The sequence below is a fragment of the Cupressus sempervirens genome, chromosome 6 (assembly GCF_028749045.1).
Source record: "Cupressus sempervirens isolate cs-2001-9-10 chromosome 6, ASM2874904v1, whole genome shotgun sequence".
In the NCBI taxonomy this organism is placed as follows: domain Eukaryota; kingdom Viridiplantae; phylum Streptophyta; class Pinopsida; order Cupressales; family Cupressaceae; genus Cupressus; species Cupressus sempervirens.
Window position 1 is genome coordinate 482,415,060 of NC_143123.1, and position 19,873 is coordinate 482,434,932.

Sequence of the window (19,873 nt, forward strand, 5' to 3'; positions counted from 1 at the left end):
GGAAGTTTGAACAAATAGATCAATTAATTGTTCATGTGTAGTTAAAAGAATGAGGAAGAGAGAACATCTGAAGTATCTTCTTCATTGGAAGTACTACCTAGTGGATGAGTTTTCATGAATCAATGTTGTAGATTTAACAAATCATAGTATTTACCTTTTTTCATCAAAATTTCATGAGTCTTATACTCCTGAAACATTTACTTTTTACCTTCCATCATCAAAATCTTCATGAGTCTTGTACTCATGAAACATTTACTTTACTTAACTATGATGTTTGATGTTGGAGCATCCAAGAAGGATTAAATGACATGAATTTTGTATTTTTCAAAGTTGTGGTTTTCTTGTTTTGTCACCCTTGCATTTGGTGTTTTCGATAGAATGTAAGTGTTTGATTAAAGGGTTACCTTTCAAACTTTGATTTAAATAAGTAATGTTATTAGTTAAAAATATAAGAAGGGAAAAGGTCTAAAAATGAAAAAGGCATTCAAATCCACATTGATAGAAAGAAAAAGGGATGAGGAATTGACTATGATTTCAGGAGAAGAAAAGAAGAAAAAGTAATAGACAGACACAAATTAACCAACACAAGACATTGAGAGAAATTTTTTCATATCCAAGTATTGGTGTGGATTGTATAGGGCTTTAGCTTAGCCAAAGGAAATCAAAACTCCAAATTTAAAATATCCATAATGATAGGGGTCTTTGTTGGACATTCCTTATGAGTTGTCAAATAAGGAATCCATGCAACGAAAATAGGGGCTTAGAACACTATGAGACAAATTTAAGGAAATTCACAAAGAAATAAAATTAGTCTTATTAAGGGTAAACTATAATTCATGACTAATGGAAATAGTGGCTCACAAATCCGTGAACAAATGAATAGTGAATTGAAAATGTATTATTGAGTCTCTGGTTTTGCATTATATCTGTAGCTTAGTTGCTAGAACAAGTTTTTAATGTTTATCATTTGATGATTTGAATATATGAAATTTTGTTTGGAATACAGATTTGTGTTTGCATTACTAAACAAAAACAAAAATTGTTTTGTTTTAGAATTTATTGTGCAAAAGAAATTTGGCATATAATTTGTACAAGGATAAGTAATTAAGATGCAATTAATTATGGGGATTGGCTAGAAAGATAAACTACCTATGTGAATAATTTAGATAAAATTTATATCATCTGTTGACTATCCCTTTCTAGTAAGTTTTTATGGTTTATTTAGAAAGGAGGGAATAATAGGAAGTTAAATGGGGCTGGAATCTCACTAAATCTATCAAATGACTTGCATGTTCTAATGCATCCATGCAAGTTATAGTCTGACATAGTGGAAGTCTCAAATGTCAAATTCATAAAGTTGCATGGGAATAGACTAACGAAAATGAACAAAAACATAGATCAAATATGGACACACGTGGTCCTATAATCATTTTTTGATCAAAGTATTCCACAATAAATTGCATAAATATGTATTAAAACAATTCTAAATTTTTAGGAATGATCTACAATTGAACATTTCAAAACCTCAACTTACTAGTTAATCTTGAGAAAATCAAAATTGAATTCAAGAACTACAAGATAAATCCCAACTCTAAAATCAGAACATGCAAATGTGGGTTTAAAAAGTTGGTTGAGAATATAGAAAAGATTTATATATGATATAGTGCACATGTAGGAATCGATTGATAATATAGTGATCATGTCAAAATGGATGGCACATGAGGCTAACATAGGGTTGGCTAACTGTAAATGTGTATTTATGTTTATTTGAAGATAATATTTTTATAATTATTATTACTAAATAAACTTCTTAACTACACTAATAGTTATATTAATAAAAACTAGGTGGTCCCTAATAGTGAAGAAAAAAACTCCTTATAAATAGGGTTCACATGAGTCTTTTTTTTTTTAAACAAGAAATAAAATTTACTTTACATGTTGAATCAATTGTAAGGAATGTTTTTGTAATTAAATTATAAACTATTTTTTAACAAAGATTTTTAAAAAACATATTGATAATATTATTTTAACAAATATAATACAAAAATGTTACAACTCATAACATGATTAATTAAGTCAAATTTCCATCCAAAGCAATTGTCGCTTCAATGATTCTTCTTGCAACTCTTTGGATCTCATGTTGCACATCTTTATCACCTTGATCATTCAGACTCCTTTTGTTTCCCATTGCATCCAACACCCCAGGAAATGAATCAAAAATATATTTATTATTTTGAGAAGGGGCATACACCTAGCAAAACAAGATCCACAATTGTATAAGTATACTAAATTTCTTATTGATAACAAAATTAAAGATAAAGCAGGACAAAAAATATAGAATTAAGTGTTGACTACACACACCAAATGCTTGAACCATGGCCTTCCTTTGAGGCCTTGTGAATCCAAAAATGCTCGCTCAGTAAGCATCAAGCGATCATTAAAAGCCCTTCTCCTTAGAAGGGATAGAGCATCTTCATTTTTAGATTTCTTCAAGATCTAAGAAAAACATTTATTAGGTTTTAGAATGTTGAAATAACTAAAATTCTAAATTGTTGAATTTGGATATAAGTAATCAAATTTTTTATTTCAATGATCAATAATTTGATTTATGATTATAGTTCGATGCATTGATTTGATCTTTTCAATTATGATATTTGATGAGTTTTGTAAATTTGTCATATAATTATTTATCAAGTTAATTAAAATATACATAAGAAATAAATAAACATGAGCATGCAATCTTCACCTTTGCTTCTTGGGAAATCTTAATAGAAACATCATAAAACTTGTTTATAGCTGAAGTTATTGGTTCTATTGTTGTTCCCTTAGAACCATATATTTTCTCTTGTATTCTCTTTGTATAGCTCTACTCAAAATATCAAAAAATAGCAATTAATATCAAGGAAAATTGGTAAGATACATATATTGAAGAATTTTAATCATAAATCATGAAATATAATAGGATTTTAATAAGGAAATGATATGTGATAAAATGACCTAATACAAGCTATAAACCCAAATAATTCATTGTACCTGTAGTTCATCGGCGTAGGAAATATAGTTAAAGGGAAGAATACGATCATCGACAAGACGAAGGGAAAGTAGCCCCCATATAGTGGAAACTATATTGAAAGAGAGAGGATACATTTTTTAACATGTAAGATATTTTTCATTGGTTTTTGAGTAAAAAAAATTATTTTACATTAATATTAAAATAAAAGTGATTGGATAGACAAACCTGCAACATGTCTATGGAAGGATGGATCTCCAAACTTTTCCATCCACTCAAAGCAATCGTCAATAGTGTGGTAAACTGGATAAGCTATATCAAAACCATATTGTGGTATTAGAAAATAATATATCATGTCATACATTTTAAATTAAAAAAGTTTTTTGATTGATTATTAAACACAAACATTAGAAAAATCAAGAAGTGATATAACAAAACACAAATTTAGCAATTGTATTTGTCATATAAAAACTTAAATAAATTTATTTTTAAAGTAGAGCTAAGTTATACATACATTCACCAAAATACATATCTATTGAAGACACTCCAGCATGTTGTAAAAATGCTACAAAATCAGATCCACCTCCTCCCAATCTATCAATCTATGATAAGCATGTAATAATTGTTAGAATAGATTTAAATTCAAATAACATATATAATATTTTCACTTGATGAAACTCTAATTATACAATTAATCAACTAAAACATTCAATTTAAACTCACCTTCACTTTTGTTATAGTGCTTCTTGAAATCCATGACTCATACATTGTATTATACTTTGAATCGGGGTCCCTTACCTATACAAAGACAAACATTTATTTGTCCATGTTAAATTTGCAATTAGTTTTTCTCACTTACAAGATAAATAACATTTACAAAGGGGCATTAAATGTGATTCCTACTATTCTAAGCTACTATTTGTCTCAAACATTATTTGAACATCAATTTTATCAAAACATTTAAATAATTCTTATTCTCAACAATTTCTTATATCAAATTTTTCAATATTTTACATATTTTTAATACATAATTTTATTTTATTTTTAAATATTGATTGTTAAATTGAAGTCTTCTTATTTTAAGTATCACCTTCATATAAGCATAATTCTACCTTATATAAAAGTTAAATCTTCTTCAGTTATTTATCCACATGAATAATTAGAACTAAAATAAGTTAAACCAAAAAATCAATCAAATTCACATATATAAATGACTCCTTAATTTTACATGTCCTGCTTGCAAGTACGTGTAGTGAAAGATTGTTACAAGCAAACATAGGGTAGCACAATTCTTTCAATATTACAAGTCATGAACATGGTAGTTTGATAGGAGTACTATACTAAGTTCTTATGCACACTGATCTAATTTTAGCTACCTACTACTAGGAGCCAAGGGCCGTGACATAATCTTAGCCTTATCCACTAGTTATTTGAACAAGTTATTTAAAGAGTGCTAATTTATAAATAAATTATAACAATTACAATAATGCATGACAAATCAGAACTTGAATACTTGAGTGAGTTATTTTATGTTATATATATTGCATTTGTGTCGTCATTAAAAATTAAATAATGAATAATAATTGTTGTATTTTCTTTTAAGAACTCTAATATATTTTTATATATGACCAATGCAAATTCACACCCAACATCAAGACTCACGTTGATTGTATGACATTAATATAAATCCAATGAATAAAATTATTATTGATTGTATGTATGACATTAATTTAAACAAAACAAATAAAACTATTATTGATTGTAGGACATTAACATTGTATATAGTGTTAAATATATGATATCGTAGTGAGCATAGCTAATATTTAAATTCAATGCTTAAAACTAAGTTAATGTTCAGAACATAGACCTTTTTAAGAGGGGAAAGAGGTATGAAATGTATAGAGAAGGTTTTTGTTTGATATCTCCTTGCAAGAATCTTTAGTTATTTTAAAATTATACTACATTCTTCATGATTGAATTGACAATCTTAGATAGATAAAATTTTAATGTCCACGAGGCTAAAAATAGCCTATGGGACAGCAAGACAACTCAAGCAGACTTAAGTAGCGTTGTTCGCCTCTTGTGTAGACTAATGATGAGCCCCCCCAATTGCTCAATGTACTCTTCGTTGAACAGGTTATGCCAAGAACTGTCACATATAGTATCCGCAAACTTATCCCTGCTATCCCTTATATTCTAAGTATTCTATGACTTTAATTAATTTAATTTTTGTATTAAAATATATTCATTTAATAATTATATAATAAATTTTGTAAACTAAAATTATTAAAACTAACAATAGTCAGCCTCTTTCATCTCCTTCCCAAACCCAACATAGAATATAAGGTATGTGTAAGTTCTTTGAGCATTGAAGGAAAACCTCTATATTTCCTACTAAAATCCCCCTCAAAAAGCTTCACACAACAAAAAGAAATATAACTCATGTACATGGATGATAGCCGTATTTAATTTATCCAATCTAAGAACTCTCAGAGACTTACTTTTCTATTTCATAAACGAGAACGCCTGTTTCTAGAATTGGTGAAACCCGATGAAAACCCATGAACGACGACAAAAACAACTCATGATGGCTGAATCTAATAATAAACCTCACACACAGTCAAATCATTGCTCAAGAACATATTTTTTTTCAATGTACCTACCTCTTTTGTAACTTCAATCAGAAGATCGTCTAGTTGTGGTGTAGCACCTGCGAAGAATCCAGGCCCTTGAACAGCACAATCAACATTCAGGTAAGCTACCGCTTTTGCCCCTAGGCTCCCTATATTCTGTTCTACCCATTCCGTTGATCCTATCTGCCATTCAAATCAATTGTATTCATCATTCATCTGAATAAAATAATTTCTTTCTATTTCATTCTGATATAATAGATTATGACATATAATAATTAAAATAACAAATCTAATAGAAAAATAGTGTATATATGAGAGGACACAGTAATGAATGAATGAGTTCTTTTGGGTATGATTGTGTAATAGGTTTTTTGATCATTAGAATTGCAGATCACAATAAATGATATATCATCTATTTGACTGAATCATATAATGTGATCTAAAATGTTAATGATAAAAAACTATTACACAATCATACCCAGAAAAAAAAATCATTAATATAAATTGTTAAAATCTGATATTACTAAAAGCAGTGAATATAATGTATGAATGATAGAGCACTCTACCATTCCATATTCTTCTGCATCCCAACTACCAATGACAATACTTCTCCTTGGTCGCCATCCTTTCTGAAGCATTGCACCAAAATTCCTAGCAATCTGGGTGGAATTGTATAACAAATCACATGAAAAATTCCCACAACTTGGGCTTTTGAAACATGAAAGGCAAAGTTAAATGCATTAGCTCACCTCCAAAAGAGCAGCTGTTCCGCTATTCGGATCCACTGCTCCATATGTCCAAGCATCCCGATGGTTCCCAAGAATAACAAACCTGTTTTCTCCCCCAACAACATATATTAAACTCTTTGTCTAATGTTTATCTATCATCAGAACGAAAGAAATATGCAGTGTAAACATGTAACATTCCTTACCCGCCAACATGTATAAAACTTTTGGTTGAGAAATATACAGTGTAAACATGTAACATTCCTTACCCGCCAACATGTATAAAAGTTTTGGTTGAGAAATATACAGTGTAAACATGTAACGTTCCTTACCCACTAACACATACAAAGCTGTTGGTTAAGCGGAAATGAATACCAATTGAAGGGCATTAGCTGCTAGAGAAAAGGGGGAATACCTGTCAGGTTCTTCAAAGCCTTGTATTACAGCAAACACGTTTCGAATAGTAGTCATCGTTTGATTCTCCTGCATGCAAAAAAGTCAGCGCATGTGATGAGAATCCAAGCGAACAACTTTAGCCCATACTATAGGTAAGAAGCATTTGAGGAGAAAAGTCTGAACCAAATTGTGACATAAATGTGAGCATAAATGTCACATTCTGCTTTATAAAGGTAGCATTCATTGTGTAAAGGGTACTCCAAGCTGGAACCAATAACAAGCATTGCACTTTGCCCTGAAGCACTAGGTGTCTACGAAAAGACCTAAAGATAAATCCAATGGTAGCATACGGTGTCTACGGAAGCTACGGCTTTCTCACCATACATACAAGCTTGGTCTCTTTTGAAGTCAAATCTTTTCACTCTACAGTACGGGCTACCAACAAATTTGGGCTAAGCAAAGCATAAGATATCAGTGCAAAACATATTTGAGCTAAGCAAAGCATACAATTTTAGTGCAAAACTGTGATGTTCATTTTGGATTCATGTAATAAACAATGAAAGCTCTGCTTACCACATAGCTAAAAGTGAGAATCCCCGGGCTTCTCCCCACCCCACAAAAGTCTAGAGATCCTCGCCAAGCTGGAGGAACAGTTGGGCCTGAGAGTGACATGAGAATGTGCTGAGCTTCCTTTGCAGAGATCGGCATGGAAGGAATACTCGGAAATTTGGGTGAGACTCTTTCACTATTATCTGTGCTGGGCCATTCCGGGGTAGAAGGATCGCCCATTCCATCTACTACAGTTCCATATTGGGCTCCATCTGGGGACAGCCATTTGGAGTTGGGGAAGAATCCCTGAGCTCCATTGCCGCCAAATTGTTGCGGATCGCTGTACATAATAACAGCAATTGCGCCAAATTTAGCGGCAGTTTTGACCACGGTTCCTCTGTAGACATCGCCATATCTGGCAATCGCAATACAGCCGCTAACATTCACTCCCATCTCTGCAAGCAAACCGTAATCTTCTTCCCGCCCGTAATTGACATATACTACTGGCGCGGCCACGGTTCCGGATGGGGAATAAGCATGAAATGGCCAAATCATTGATTTCTGGTGGCTGGCATCTTGCATTAAAAAGGGCTGCTGTTCTGTGGATAAGGAGAGAGATCTAGAAACTGGGTAAGAGAGAAGAACCTTGTAGTCGACTCTATGTGCTTTCAGGCCGTACTTTTGGAAATACTTTTCTACATACGCGGCAGTTTGCATGCCCTGCGGCGTCCCTGCAACATGTTGGGTTCTTGTGAGCTCCCTCAGATGCGTGGCGATAGTGATATTGCTTACTGAATTGATGAACCAGTTGTGGAACTGGGAAATCCTCTTTTCCTCTGCTAAAACGGAATGATGGGAGTCTCTGAGAAGTGAAAAGAGAGAGGCAAGGATAAGAAGGAGGATTATGATTGCAGTCCCCCTCATCAGGCGGCGCCAACCGCTTCTGTGAATGTCTGTAGCCGTACGTCCTCGCACTGTGACTGGATTAAGCGGCGCTGTTTCTTCAATCTTCACTCTTGTCTCTACTGTTCTTCCGAATTCCAAGCCTGCCAGCTTTTTCGAGTTAATGCAAACCATCCTGATTTCCAAAGCAGACAACTGTACTTTCGACGCCCACCTGGTTAAATCTCGTAACTTGGGGATGTTCACGAAAATTTCCTGTTTACAGTGACACAGGCTTTATAATCCTGCAGAAAAAGTAAGGAAAAGTACATCAGATTCCTGCGTTGCAGCCTAAGAAGAGGAAATCCAATGATAACAATGAAACCCAACTGCGTAGGGGATCCGGATACACAAAATCAACACATTTCCAATTTTTCTCATATCAGAATTTCTAAGAAGAAACATTTTCCACCTATCATATCTTCTTCTGAGGATCAAGAAACACAAAACTATTCTATCTCATGTCGATTTCTCTGTCATCAATCTTAAACAAGAAACTCCCTCTTGTGATACTTTCCAAGAAACACAAAATTAATGCATTTTGAAAAAACTGCTTCATGCAGATTCTTCTATTACCAATATTAAAACAACAATTGAACTCCTTTATATTTTCCAGATACACATTTCATACAATCAATACATTTCAAATTTCAACTATTGCTTTCATCCGGAAGATTGATTATGCAGTACAATCCGAAACATTTTTGATAAAAAACTCCACACAGTGCGTAACTCGGAAATGAAAAATTATGAAATGCTCTCCTTACATATATTTCTTGTTAATTTGTCACATACATGATTTTTTTCTAAAAACATTTGAAGTCAAAACAGTCTCAAATTTCTTTCAAACCACATTTACATGTACATTCTTCTTAGATCTTAGCAACCAACTTTGAAGAACCAGAAAAAAGAACTGACAAAGTAAAAAGATGAGAGGCCTCTCTGTAACCAACCTCGCAATATGGATGACAGAAGCAGAAGTTGCATGGATGAGCTTTGAGCAGCACCAACCGTCCAAAACCGATGGGCCTTGGGAATCCTGGAAGAGCATTAGCAAGGATGTTCACAGTACAAAAATCTGTGAGTGCAGTCCAGAGCGAAAGGAAAGGACAAAGATGAATGAAAAGACACCAGAGGCTGACCCTTGTGATTACTACTTGTGCGCCATGAGAGAGAGGAGCACAAGTGGGGTTTGGTTTTGGTTTTGTTTGTGATCAAAGGTTGGCGGCAGAGGCTCAGAAAATCCACTAAGATCCTGCCACCACTCCACCCCACTCTGCAATAACTAAGCAAAAAAGGTTAAAAACAATAATAACAGCTGCCGTTTTCGTGCCGTTCTATAGCATGTCATAGGTAACGCATTTTGTTACTGGTGCGGAAGGCGGCTGCTGCGGCCATTACATCATATATTTGAAGGAAAGGCGAAGAAGAGCGCCGACAACAGAGAAGTTGTGCGAGTACTTAGCGGCGGTGAGAGGGCAGTACGCGGGCATTACACCTGTCAGGGATGGAGATGATGATTGAGAGGGCTATTGGTCCCCCTTTGGGACAGTAGTAGTTGTAGCAAGTACCCTTCCCCCTTTTTCCTCCTCTTCAATCATACATACATACAGTCACCTGCCCCAAATGCTCCCTCTCTCCTTTTCCTTTTTCTTGTACGTTTCACAGCAGCATTTCATTGTTTTCGAGACGGAAGATTTCCCACAAACCCATGATTAAGGATTCCGCCTGCTCATCATGGATTTTCTGCTTTTACTGTTAAAACCCAGTCCTCCGAACACGACACCTTTCATTCCGTTTACATCTAATCGTTTCCGAGTGGCACGCAACGAGCCAAAACCGATTTGATTCTCTTCTTGCGATTACTTAATTAATTCTCTCAGGCCCCGTTTGGTTGCTGGAAGATGAGGGCCAAAACCGGGTTATCAGAGGCAAAACCAGGTTTTGCAAAAAAACTTTGGTGTTTGGTTGGTTAAAATTATAACCTGGTTTTCAATTTCATCTTCCAATTTTGGTCAAAAATTGGAAGAAGTTTCTTCCAACAAAAAGGTGGAATTCGAAATTAAAACCAGGGTTTGAATTTTATGACAATTTTTTTAATAATATTGTGGGGTCCACAGTATATTCATCTTCCGTGTCAACCAAACGGACCATTGGCTTTCCAAACCACAAAACCAGGTTTTCGAAAACCTGGTTATAAGATAACCTGGTTATGTCAAAAAATCATCTTCCCCAACCAAACCAAACGGGGCCTCAACTTCTACGTTTTTGGGGAATATTTAACTTAATGCGGCCTTCCCATCTCTTTCTCGACTGTTTGGCGATATTTTTAATTGCTTGTCAGAGGTTACTTTTAATGGAGGTTCGCCCGTTTCAACCTCATATGATGTCAAAGCCCTTCATGAAGATTTATTCAAACTTCACTAATAGGTACGTAGTTCTTAATATTTTTATTATTTTATATTATTTAATTTTTATAACATTTAATTTATTATAACTGGTTATTTATTATAAAGATGGAGATTGTATGGGTGAAAATTTAATGGTTATGTTAGTAGAGAAGGGGTAGAGTAGTCAAAAAAACCTTTCAAAAAGATTTTAGGGTCATGTGAGCATGTCTCAAGGAGCACTTAGGGAAGAGGTGGAATAGAGTAGTAAAAAGATTTCAAAAAGATTTTATGGGCGCGTGTTTCAAAGGGTGACTTAAGAAGGTGTGGAATACAGTAATCTTATCTTGTCCTATTGGCTCCAAAATGGACTAATTCGTGGGTAGGGGAGACACCCCCTTGATTAGGGGAAAAAAAAATCTCTAAAAGATTTTTAAAGTTGGATTTGCATCTTTTCTCTTTCTTGAGGTTTTCGAGGAATTTATAATTTTGTATTAGAATTTTTTTAATAGGACTTTTTAATGGAGACACCTTAGTCTCTTCTCTCAAATGAAAAGGCCTTATGTAGTAGGGAAGATTCTATTCCATTTTTTTCAAGGGAAGCCTCTTCTCTCAAATGAAAAAGCCTTTTGTAGTAGGGAAGATTTTATTCCATTTTTTTAGGGAAGCCTATCTCTATTGTTGTCAAAGTCTTACTAGCAAGACTAAATTTGTATTGGGTGTTCAATTTTTCTAATGTTTTTTTTTTTTAATATTTAATTTATTATTGTTTGACTTATTAAAAGACTTGAAATTGTTTGTGTTTTAGGAATTGCTTATTTTAGTGTGTTAGTAGGGAAGGGGTAGTAGAGCAATTTTAAAGAGATCTCAAATAGATTTTCAAGATTGGATTTGCATCTTTTGGTGTGTTGCTAGAATATAGTAGTTTTAACAAAATCTAGAGAATTTCTCAAAGATGTTCAAAACTATCGTTTTACCAAAAAACATTAAATATTAAAAGATTATTTATAAAGTAAAATTTTTATTATTTTTTATTTATATCAATTGATTTAGTGCTCCACCCTCTCTTAACTTTTATATTTTGACAAAAAAAATTAAAATGAAAAAAAAAAAAAAAAAAACTTATTATTAATAGATTTAATGTCTTTATTTATTTTATATTTTTTAACTTTGCCTCTAGCAATTTGTTTTATTTTTTAGGGAGCTTGCTAAGAAGGAAGGATGAATAGAGTACTCCTAAAGAGATCTAGAAAAGATTTTGAGGACTATAATTGAATAGAAAATGATTAGATTTCCAAATTATTGAATGAATCGGGCTCTATTATTAATTTTTTTTGAAGAGTTTTGATTTAATGATTTTATTTAGATTTTAGATTTTTTAAGTATTTAATGGCTTGTAGTGATTTATTTATATTTTGGTACTTATTAGAAGAGTATGAATTTGTGTATCACTTTAGGATTTACATCTTTCTTGAGAGAAAGAAAGGATGAAATAGAGTATTCTAAATCAAATTTGAAAAATGTTCTTAAGGATACGGTTTTATAGAGAGCACACTAGTTTTGAAAATATTAAAAGAATTAGAGGTTTTATTTAAACAAGTGATTTATTTTTTGTAGAATTGAATATATAAATTGTAATTTTTGTAGAATTGAATATATAAATTGTAAAACTTATCATATTTTTGACCATCTAGTTAATATGATAATTTTGAAAGTGATGTGTGTGTCTTATATTGTAAGTCTAAACTCCTTTAACAAAACTATATGGTGAAGAAATAGAATATCATTGAAAATATTCTTTTTCACAATAACACCAAACTAAATTGTAAAAATATAAATTATATAAATAAATTAAATATTAATATAAACTATAAAAAATGTCATATTTTTGACTATCTAGTTAATATGATGTTTTTGAAAGTGATGTGTGTGTCTTATATTATAAGTCTAAACTCCTTTAACAAAACTATATCGTGAAGAAATAGAATATCATTGAAAATCTTATTTCTTCACAATAACACTAAAACTAAATTGCAAAAATATAAATTATATAAATAAATGAAATATTAATATAAATTGTAAAAAATATCATTTTTTTGACCATCTAGTTAATATGATGATTTTGAAAGTGATGTGTGTGTCTTATATTATAAGTCTAAACTCCTTTCACAAAACTATATCATGAAGAAATAGAATATCATTGAAAATCTTATTTCTTTGCAATAACACTAAAACTAAATTGTAAAAATATAAATTATATAAATAAATAAATTATTAATATAAATTGTAAAAAAATATCCAATTTTTGACCATCTAGTAAATGTGATGTTTTTGAAAGTGATATGTTTCTTATATTATAAATCTAAACTCCTTTAACAAAACTATATTGTGAAGAAATAGAATATCATTGAAAATGTTCTTTCTTCACAAACCACTAAAACTAATTTGTAAAAATATAAATTATATAAATAAATGAAATATTAATATAAATTATAAAAAATATCATATTTTGACCATCTAGTTAATATGATGTTTTTGAAAGTGATGTGTGTGTCTTATATTATAAGTCTAAACTCCTTTAACAAAACTATATCATGAAGAAATAGAATATCACTAAAAATCTTCTTTCTTCACAATAACACTAAAACTAAATTGTAAAAATATAAATTATACAAATAAATGAAATATTAATATAAATTATAAAAAATATCATATTTTTAATATGTTGTTTTTGAAAGTGATGTGTGTGTCTTATATTATAAGTTTAAACTCCTTCAACAAAACTATATCGTGAAGAAATATAATATCATTGAAAATCTTCTTTCTTCACAATAACACTAAAACTAAATTGTAAAAATATAAATTATAAAAACAAACGAAATATTAATATAAATTATAAATAATATCATATTTTTGACCATCTAGTTAATATGATGCTTTTGAAAGTGATGTGTGTGTCTTATATTATAAGTAGATAAATGCCTTTGACAAAACTATATGGTGAAGAAATAGAATATCATTGAAAATATTCTTTCTTCACAATAACACTATGAGTAAATTAATTATTCAAATGTTAGCTTTAAATATATTCAATGAAATAGATAATTTATAAATTCCATTAATCCTATACAATGACAAAAACTTGATCATGTAATATGTTTAATTTTTTTAACATGTGATATTGAAAATTATTAAAAATTAATATTTTTAAAGATATTTTTAAACATAAATTATCATATATTGAATTTTAATTTACTATAAAAGTCACAAATCAATATATTGTAAATGAAATATTAATATAAATTGTAAAAATTATCATATTTTTGACCATCTAGTTAATATGATGATTTTGAAAGTGATGTATGTGTATTATATTATATGTATAAACTCCTTTAACAAAACTATATTATGAAGAAACAAAATATCATTGAAAATATTCTTTCTTCATAATAACACTAAAAGTAAATTAATTATTCAAATGTTAGCTTTAAATATATTCAATGAAATAGAAAATTTATAAATTTCATTAATCATATACAATGAAAAAAAATTGATGATGTAATATGTTTAATTTTTTCAACATGTGATATTAAAAATTATTAAAAATATATATTTTGAAACATACATATAAACATAAATTATCATATATTGAACTTTAAGTTGCCATAGAAGTCAGAAATCAATACATTATTCCATCCATCCCATAAGCTTAAAAGAAGTGATAATTTCATGGTTTTGAACTAGTGACTTAAGCTATATAATGGTGACTATGCCGAACAAATTAAATTAAAATTATATGCGATGCGTGTTTGAGTGGGAAGGGAGGGGGAGGAGGGAGCTTATTATTTATATGTATCCAATTTACACAAACTATATTATCTCTTCCATCTATATTAAAAAGTATTTTTTTCCAATGTAATGTCTTCAATTAGATTAGCATCAATAATCTATTATAAATATTTAAGTTATATCAAAGGGGTGGTTTTGAAGAAAATTACATTATTCTAATTATAATAAGTGATTTTTATTAATAAGCTCCCCCTCCCCCGTCCCCCCTCCCCTATGATCCTAATCATCCCCTACAATCTCTGATCTTGAGCCACGTGCCTAACTCGTACCAATAGAGGTAGGAGTGAAAAGTAAAGTACCCCAATTGTAATGCCCTGCTTGGAGATCCTTGGAACAAGGATGAAATACAAGCCAAGATTTTTTTTGTTTTGAACAAGTATGAAAGCACATGGCAACATCATACATAGATCACAAAGATCACAACAAAAGTCTTAACCACCATTCTGGCAACCAACAAATCTCCAAATGCCACTACTTGAATTGAAACACACACGATAGGAAATGAAAAACCAAAATGACAATTGCACAAGGAATCTAAGATCTGTCAAGGCATGGAAAATTAAGTAAATGCAAAGGGTACTAGAAACACCAAAAGTCAATCCCCAAAAACCAACGGAGATGTCCTCTGTTTTTCGCGTGAGGAACATAGATAGACAAATTCTCATGTGAGGATGTGCAACATGTTACATGAAGAAGTACCTTCCACACGAGAAAGTGCTTGGCCAAACAACCAAGACACCCAAAATTGATGTTGGGTTTCGCGCGAGAAAGTGCCAAAGGCCACATGAGGAAACCCAATACACCACATGAGATCTTGTGTTCTCGTGCAAGAAAGTACAATTTCGCGTGAGATTCCAACACAGCAAGCGAAAAACAAAAAGGTAAAAAGTTAAGGAATAAAGTTCCTCCACACAGGAGAGTACCGAATCCACATCTCAAGGCAAGGACACTCAAATAAAATATTGAATGACAGAAACACAATCCAACCATCTAACAATTAGTGAAGGGAAAAGATAGAAGGAAACATCACTGTGTACTAAAACAACATCGCAATAAACTAAAGTAACATTGTAGTGAACAGTACAACCAAACTAAGTATGTGGTTCCTCCCAACCTTAATAGCATCATAAGACCATCATGGGATCTAGTCATCCCCCGTGCATGACATCCCAAGCTACCAATGAAATCATTAGTATTATCATATAAGGACATCACTACTAAAACGTGCTACAACATAAACATAAGAAAATCTAACATGTTATAAGTAAAGCATAAGATACTCCTACAAATATGGGTAACATCATCTATCATATGTTGATCCTCATAATAGGGAAATTTGCATCAATAACTAACATTATCTAAACATGACATACAAGCATTCTAATGAAAGCATAAATCACAAGAAAACATAATCTGGAACTCGAAATACCAAGTCAAAACATCCAGCAGTGGATGTACTAGGATAGTAGACCATTTCTATACACTAGTCCCCAGTAGTGGTAAAGGTAGCTATGCCTCCCAACCATGTGGAACCCACAGGCCCACTACCATCGTGCTGTTGGACATAATGATCCAACCAAAAACACACATAAAGAAAATATCCATGGCTAACACTCATGCTAGATAGTATGATGATTGAAACCAAGAACATAGACAATGCATAAACTACAAGTCTTGGTCAGACACTCAATGGCTACTAAGTAAGGGCTGACATCTTGGAGACTCGCTTGGCATCAAAAAGCCCAAGCTCAGATCGTGTGTCCTCAAACTTAAATGAGTGCTCACACATTGTGTCCTAAAACTTAATCGGGTGCTCACACATTTTATTATCTTAAGTCGTATTACCACCCAACATTTTATTTAGTTATCACTTAATTAAAGCTCCCTCTGTCAACCTATGGCATCATGATTATCAAGCTATGAGATAGAAGCCCCCTCCATATGCTACCCTACCCAACCCATGCTTATCCAACAATGAGTGCCCATAGGCATGCAAATTCCAAACCCAACCCCAATGATTATAACTTCTAAAAGTAGTATGGAAGAGCGGGCCTTACAAGTCACCCAAAAAATGTACACACATGTACTCGTGTATGGTGCACCACCATCATGAAGATCATAACACAAGCACTGGATGAGAACATAAAGTAGAAAGTCACTCAACCAAAAATAGACTGGGGAGGATAGATGCAACACGCATCCCAATGCAAAATAAAATTCCAATAAGGTTTGACTGACATGTAAATAGATGATCCAGGTCCACAATGAAACTCATGCCAAGAAAACATGACAAAATAGGGTGGCACGCAAAATGAGGTAAAAACCCCAAAAACTAGAAAACTTTGAAATTAAAACCCATTTGGCCTTTGGGTATAAAAACCTCAAAAATCTAATAATATTTTAGTTCAGACACTGTATGCAAAAATGGACAGCATAATGGTGTGAAACTCCAAACCCCCTCCCAAAAATAGGGAGAATGTTCATACCCGACCAACTGGGCAGAACCAGCAAACAAAAATGGAGGGGAACACTATTTCTTAGCCTCCTAACAAACTACTACCAAAAACGAAAGTAGAAATGGAGTAGAAACAAGAAAATTAGAAAACCCTACCTAACAGCAAAAGGGGCAAAAATTGAAATTAGGCAAATAAAATAAATAATCTGTTGAAACTGTTGAAAGCGACAACAAAGCAAGGTCTCCCCAAATTGAATACATTGAGACTGATCTCGTGAAAATCGCATGCTCACAGCTCCTAAAATGAACAGAAAACCAATCCTTCAAAAGGAGGATTTCAAAAAAGCTCTTAATTTCTAAATTGTAAAATTCAAAAGTGAGACAACAAATCCCTTTTTCAATACTTATTCACTTTTCAAGTGAATAGTTGATTAAGGAAAATAGCTAGTTAGACTAGCTAGACTCTGAATTGATCCAAATGAAAATAGGTTATTCATTGTAATGAGAATTCACCTAAGGCAAAGCTACTAGAAATTAAATTCAATAAGATATAAAGCCCGAAAACCCAAAATCATAGAAAAACCCTTAATAACTTTCGCAACAATGCAAACCTCTAAATGCACAGACATGCTCATTGATCTAATCACATAATGTAGATGAGTTTGGATTTAATAATCACCAAAAGGTTTTAATTAAATAATTAAAATAAGGATACATTGACCACACAAGGACAACATTGGTAAAATATGAATAGTTGAGTCACTAACTCCTTGTGCCACTGCCAGGGATATAAATCATGAACACTAAAACAAATGATCAAGTGTAATTACATATAATAACATAGCCAAAGCAATAATTGCATTAAATAAATAATTTAACTATTTACTCAATTATACTTAAAAATCCATGTACATCACTCATGTTCACATAAAGCATAAATAGACAAGACTAAAGTAAATAACCATAGCATAAAATCCATCATATATCATAATCAGAAAATATATCCAAATACTAGATAATCAGATATCATCATAAACCTACTGTCATCTCAAAATGGCATCAACATGCAAATATGATAAATTGAACAGCATACAGTATATCACCTATGATACTCAATCAAAGTATAACATTTCAACCCTTAGGTCATCTCAAGGTACATAAAATAAGAGTATCAAATATCCCCTTGAATCAAAATAGACAAGGTACAAAATGCAAACACAAGAGGCACTACATCCTCCCCCACTAGCACAAGTTTACTCATGGAAGCCAACAAAAAGATAGGGGTACAATACCCTTAGTCATGTAGCATCTTCCCAAGCCACAAAGATCTCATTGGTTGGCTCCCATTGGACCCTTACCTGCTTGACATCCCAACCTTGCAAGGTCAACCTCCACTGATGTAGGATACGAATGGACTCCAAAGTAAGCTATCCATTCACTACCTGTAAAGCATCCTAATCAAGAACATGGGTCACATCTAGAATATACTACCTCAAAATAGAAACATGAAAAACATCATGGATGCGCGATAGGCTGGGTGGCAATGCTAGTTGATAAGTAATAGGACCAATCCTCTTAAGGATCTCAAATGGTCTGACAAAATGTGGCACCAACTTAGAGCATTTCCCATAATGGATGGGGTTCTTCCTCAATCACACTCTCAAAAATACCCTATCACCAACAGAAAAGTGGCGATCCAACCTATGGGAATCTACATACTTCTTCTACATGTCCTAAGTAGTAACCAAATGCTCCCTAATATGAACAAGATATTGCTCCATATCCTAAAGCATCTTTGGACCCAAAAGAAGTCAGTCCTTTAAATGATCTGAACTTAGTGGAGTCCGACATGGTCTACCATACAACACTTGAAAAGGTGACATGCCAAGAGAACTATGATATCTATTGTTGTATGCAAATTCAACAAGGTATAAATAGTCCTCCCACTTTACCTACCTATCCATAACATACCTACAAAGTATATCCTCCAAAACCTTATTTACTCTCTCAGTTTGACCATTGGTCTTTGGGTGATAAGCCAAACTGAAATTGAGTTACTTGCCCAAAGCATGTTGGAGAGACATCCACAATGCAAAATTAAACACTTGATCTCTATCAAAAATAATTTGATGTGGGATCCTATGCAAATGAACAATATCATTCAAGAAAATGTGCACTATAGAAGAAGTTGTGTAGGATGTTCTCATGGACCGTGAAAAGTGTGCTACCTTGGACAATTTGTCCACTGTCACCATAATACAATCATGCCTCTATGATGACATAGGCAACCCTATGATAAAATCAATAGATATCATATCCCACTTTCACTCTAGAATGGTATGCAGCTATAAAAGACCTGCCAAATGTTGATGCTTTGCCTTCACTCTCTAGTACTCAAGACATCTAGAAAAAAAATTAGCAACATTGCATCTCATCCCTGCCTAGAAGTACATATGTTTAATTTGACACCAGGATGTGCAAAATATGGTGCATGATGCACTTCTGACAAAACCAAGGTATGAAGGTCACCTCACACTGGTACATAGATACACCCCAAGTGTCACAGCAGTCCATCAGACTAAAGTGTATAACCTAAAAATCTCCCCTCAAGGGTATGTCCAGACTTAATCTCTACCCTCACCTCTTGATACCAAGTGTCACTAGTCAAAGCCTCTAAGATATGGCTTTGCAAATCCACTCCCAATGACAATACTAATACCTCATGTCACCTCCTACTCAAGGAATCTACGATGACATTCTCCTTTCCTTTAATGTAATGAACATCAATGTCATCTTCACACAAGAACTCCATCCGGTGACCTTGGCATGCATTCAAATTTAGCTAAGTAAAAACATACTACAAGCTCCTATGATCACTATGCAACTCAAACCTATGTCCCAAAAGGAAATGTCTCCAATGGAAAAGG

At 32.6% G+C, this 19,873-nt stretch overlaps 1 protein-coding gene across 1 annotated transcript; it reads right to left on the reverse strand.

Annotated features, from left to right (window-relative positions):
* Window positions 1–1,997: 1,997 nt before the first annotated feature.
* LOC149553136 (putative glutamate carboxypeptidase LAMP1) lies at window positions 1,998–9,528 on the reverse strand. The gene is made up of 13 exons (XM_089789839.1): window positions 9,209–9,528; window positions 7,338–8,500; window positions 6,784–6,851; window positions 6,393–6,474; window positions 6,210–6,302; window positions 5,674–5,826; window positions 3,734–3,808; window positions 3,525–3,612; window positions 3,239–3,322; window positions 3,034–3,122; window positions 2,747–2,866; window positions 2,362–2,496; window positions 1,998–2,251 (listed from the first exon to the last, which is right to left on the reverse strand). The coding sequence occupies exons 2-13, from the start codon at window positions 8,388–8,390 to the stop codon at window positions 2,072–2,074; spliced, it is 2,220 nt and encodes a 739-aa protein (XP_089645965.1). The 5' UTR covers window positions 8,391–8,500; window positions 9,209–9,528; the 3' UTR covers window positions 1,998–2,071.
* Between the last annotated feature and the right edge of the window lie 10,345 nt (window positions 9,529–19,873).

What these genes read in the sequence shown, in the direction of transcription:
- LOC149553136 (XM_089789839.1), bottom strand. Translation starts at nt 8,390, where the DNA reads ATGGTTTGCATTAACTCGAAAAAGCTGGCAGGCTTGGAATTCGGAAGA. An exon ending in AGATATGTATTTTGGTGAAT is followed by an intron (nt 3,323 to 3,524) that starts GTATGTATAACT and finishes GTTTTGATATAG; the next exon opens with CTTATCCAGTTTACCACACT. An exon ending in GGCCATGGTTCAAGCATTTG is followed by an intron (nt 2,252 to 2,361) that starts GTGTGTGTAGTC and finishes TTGTTTTGCTAG; the next exon opens with GTGTATGCCCCTTCTCAAAA.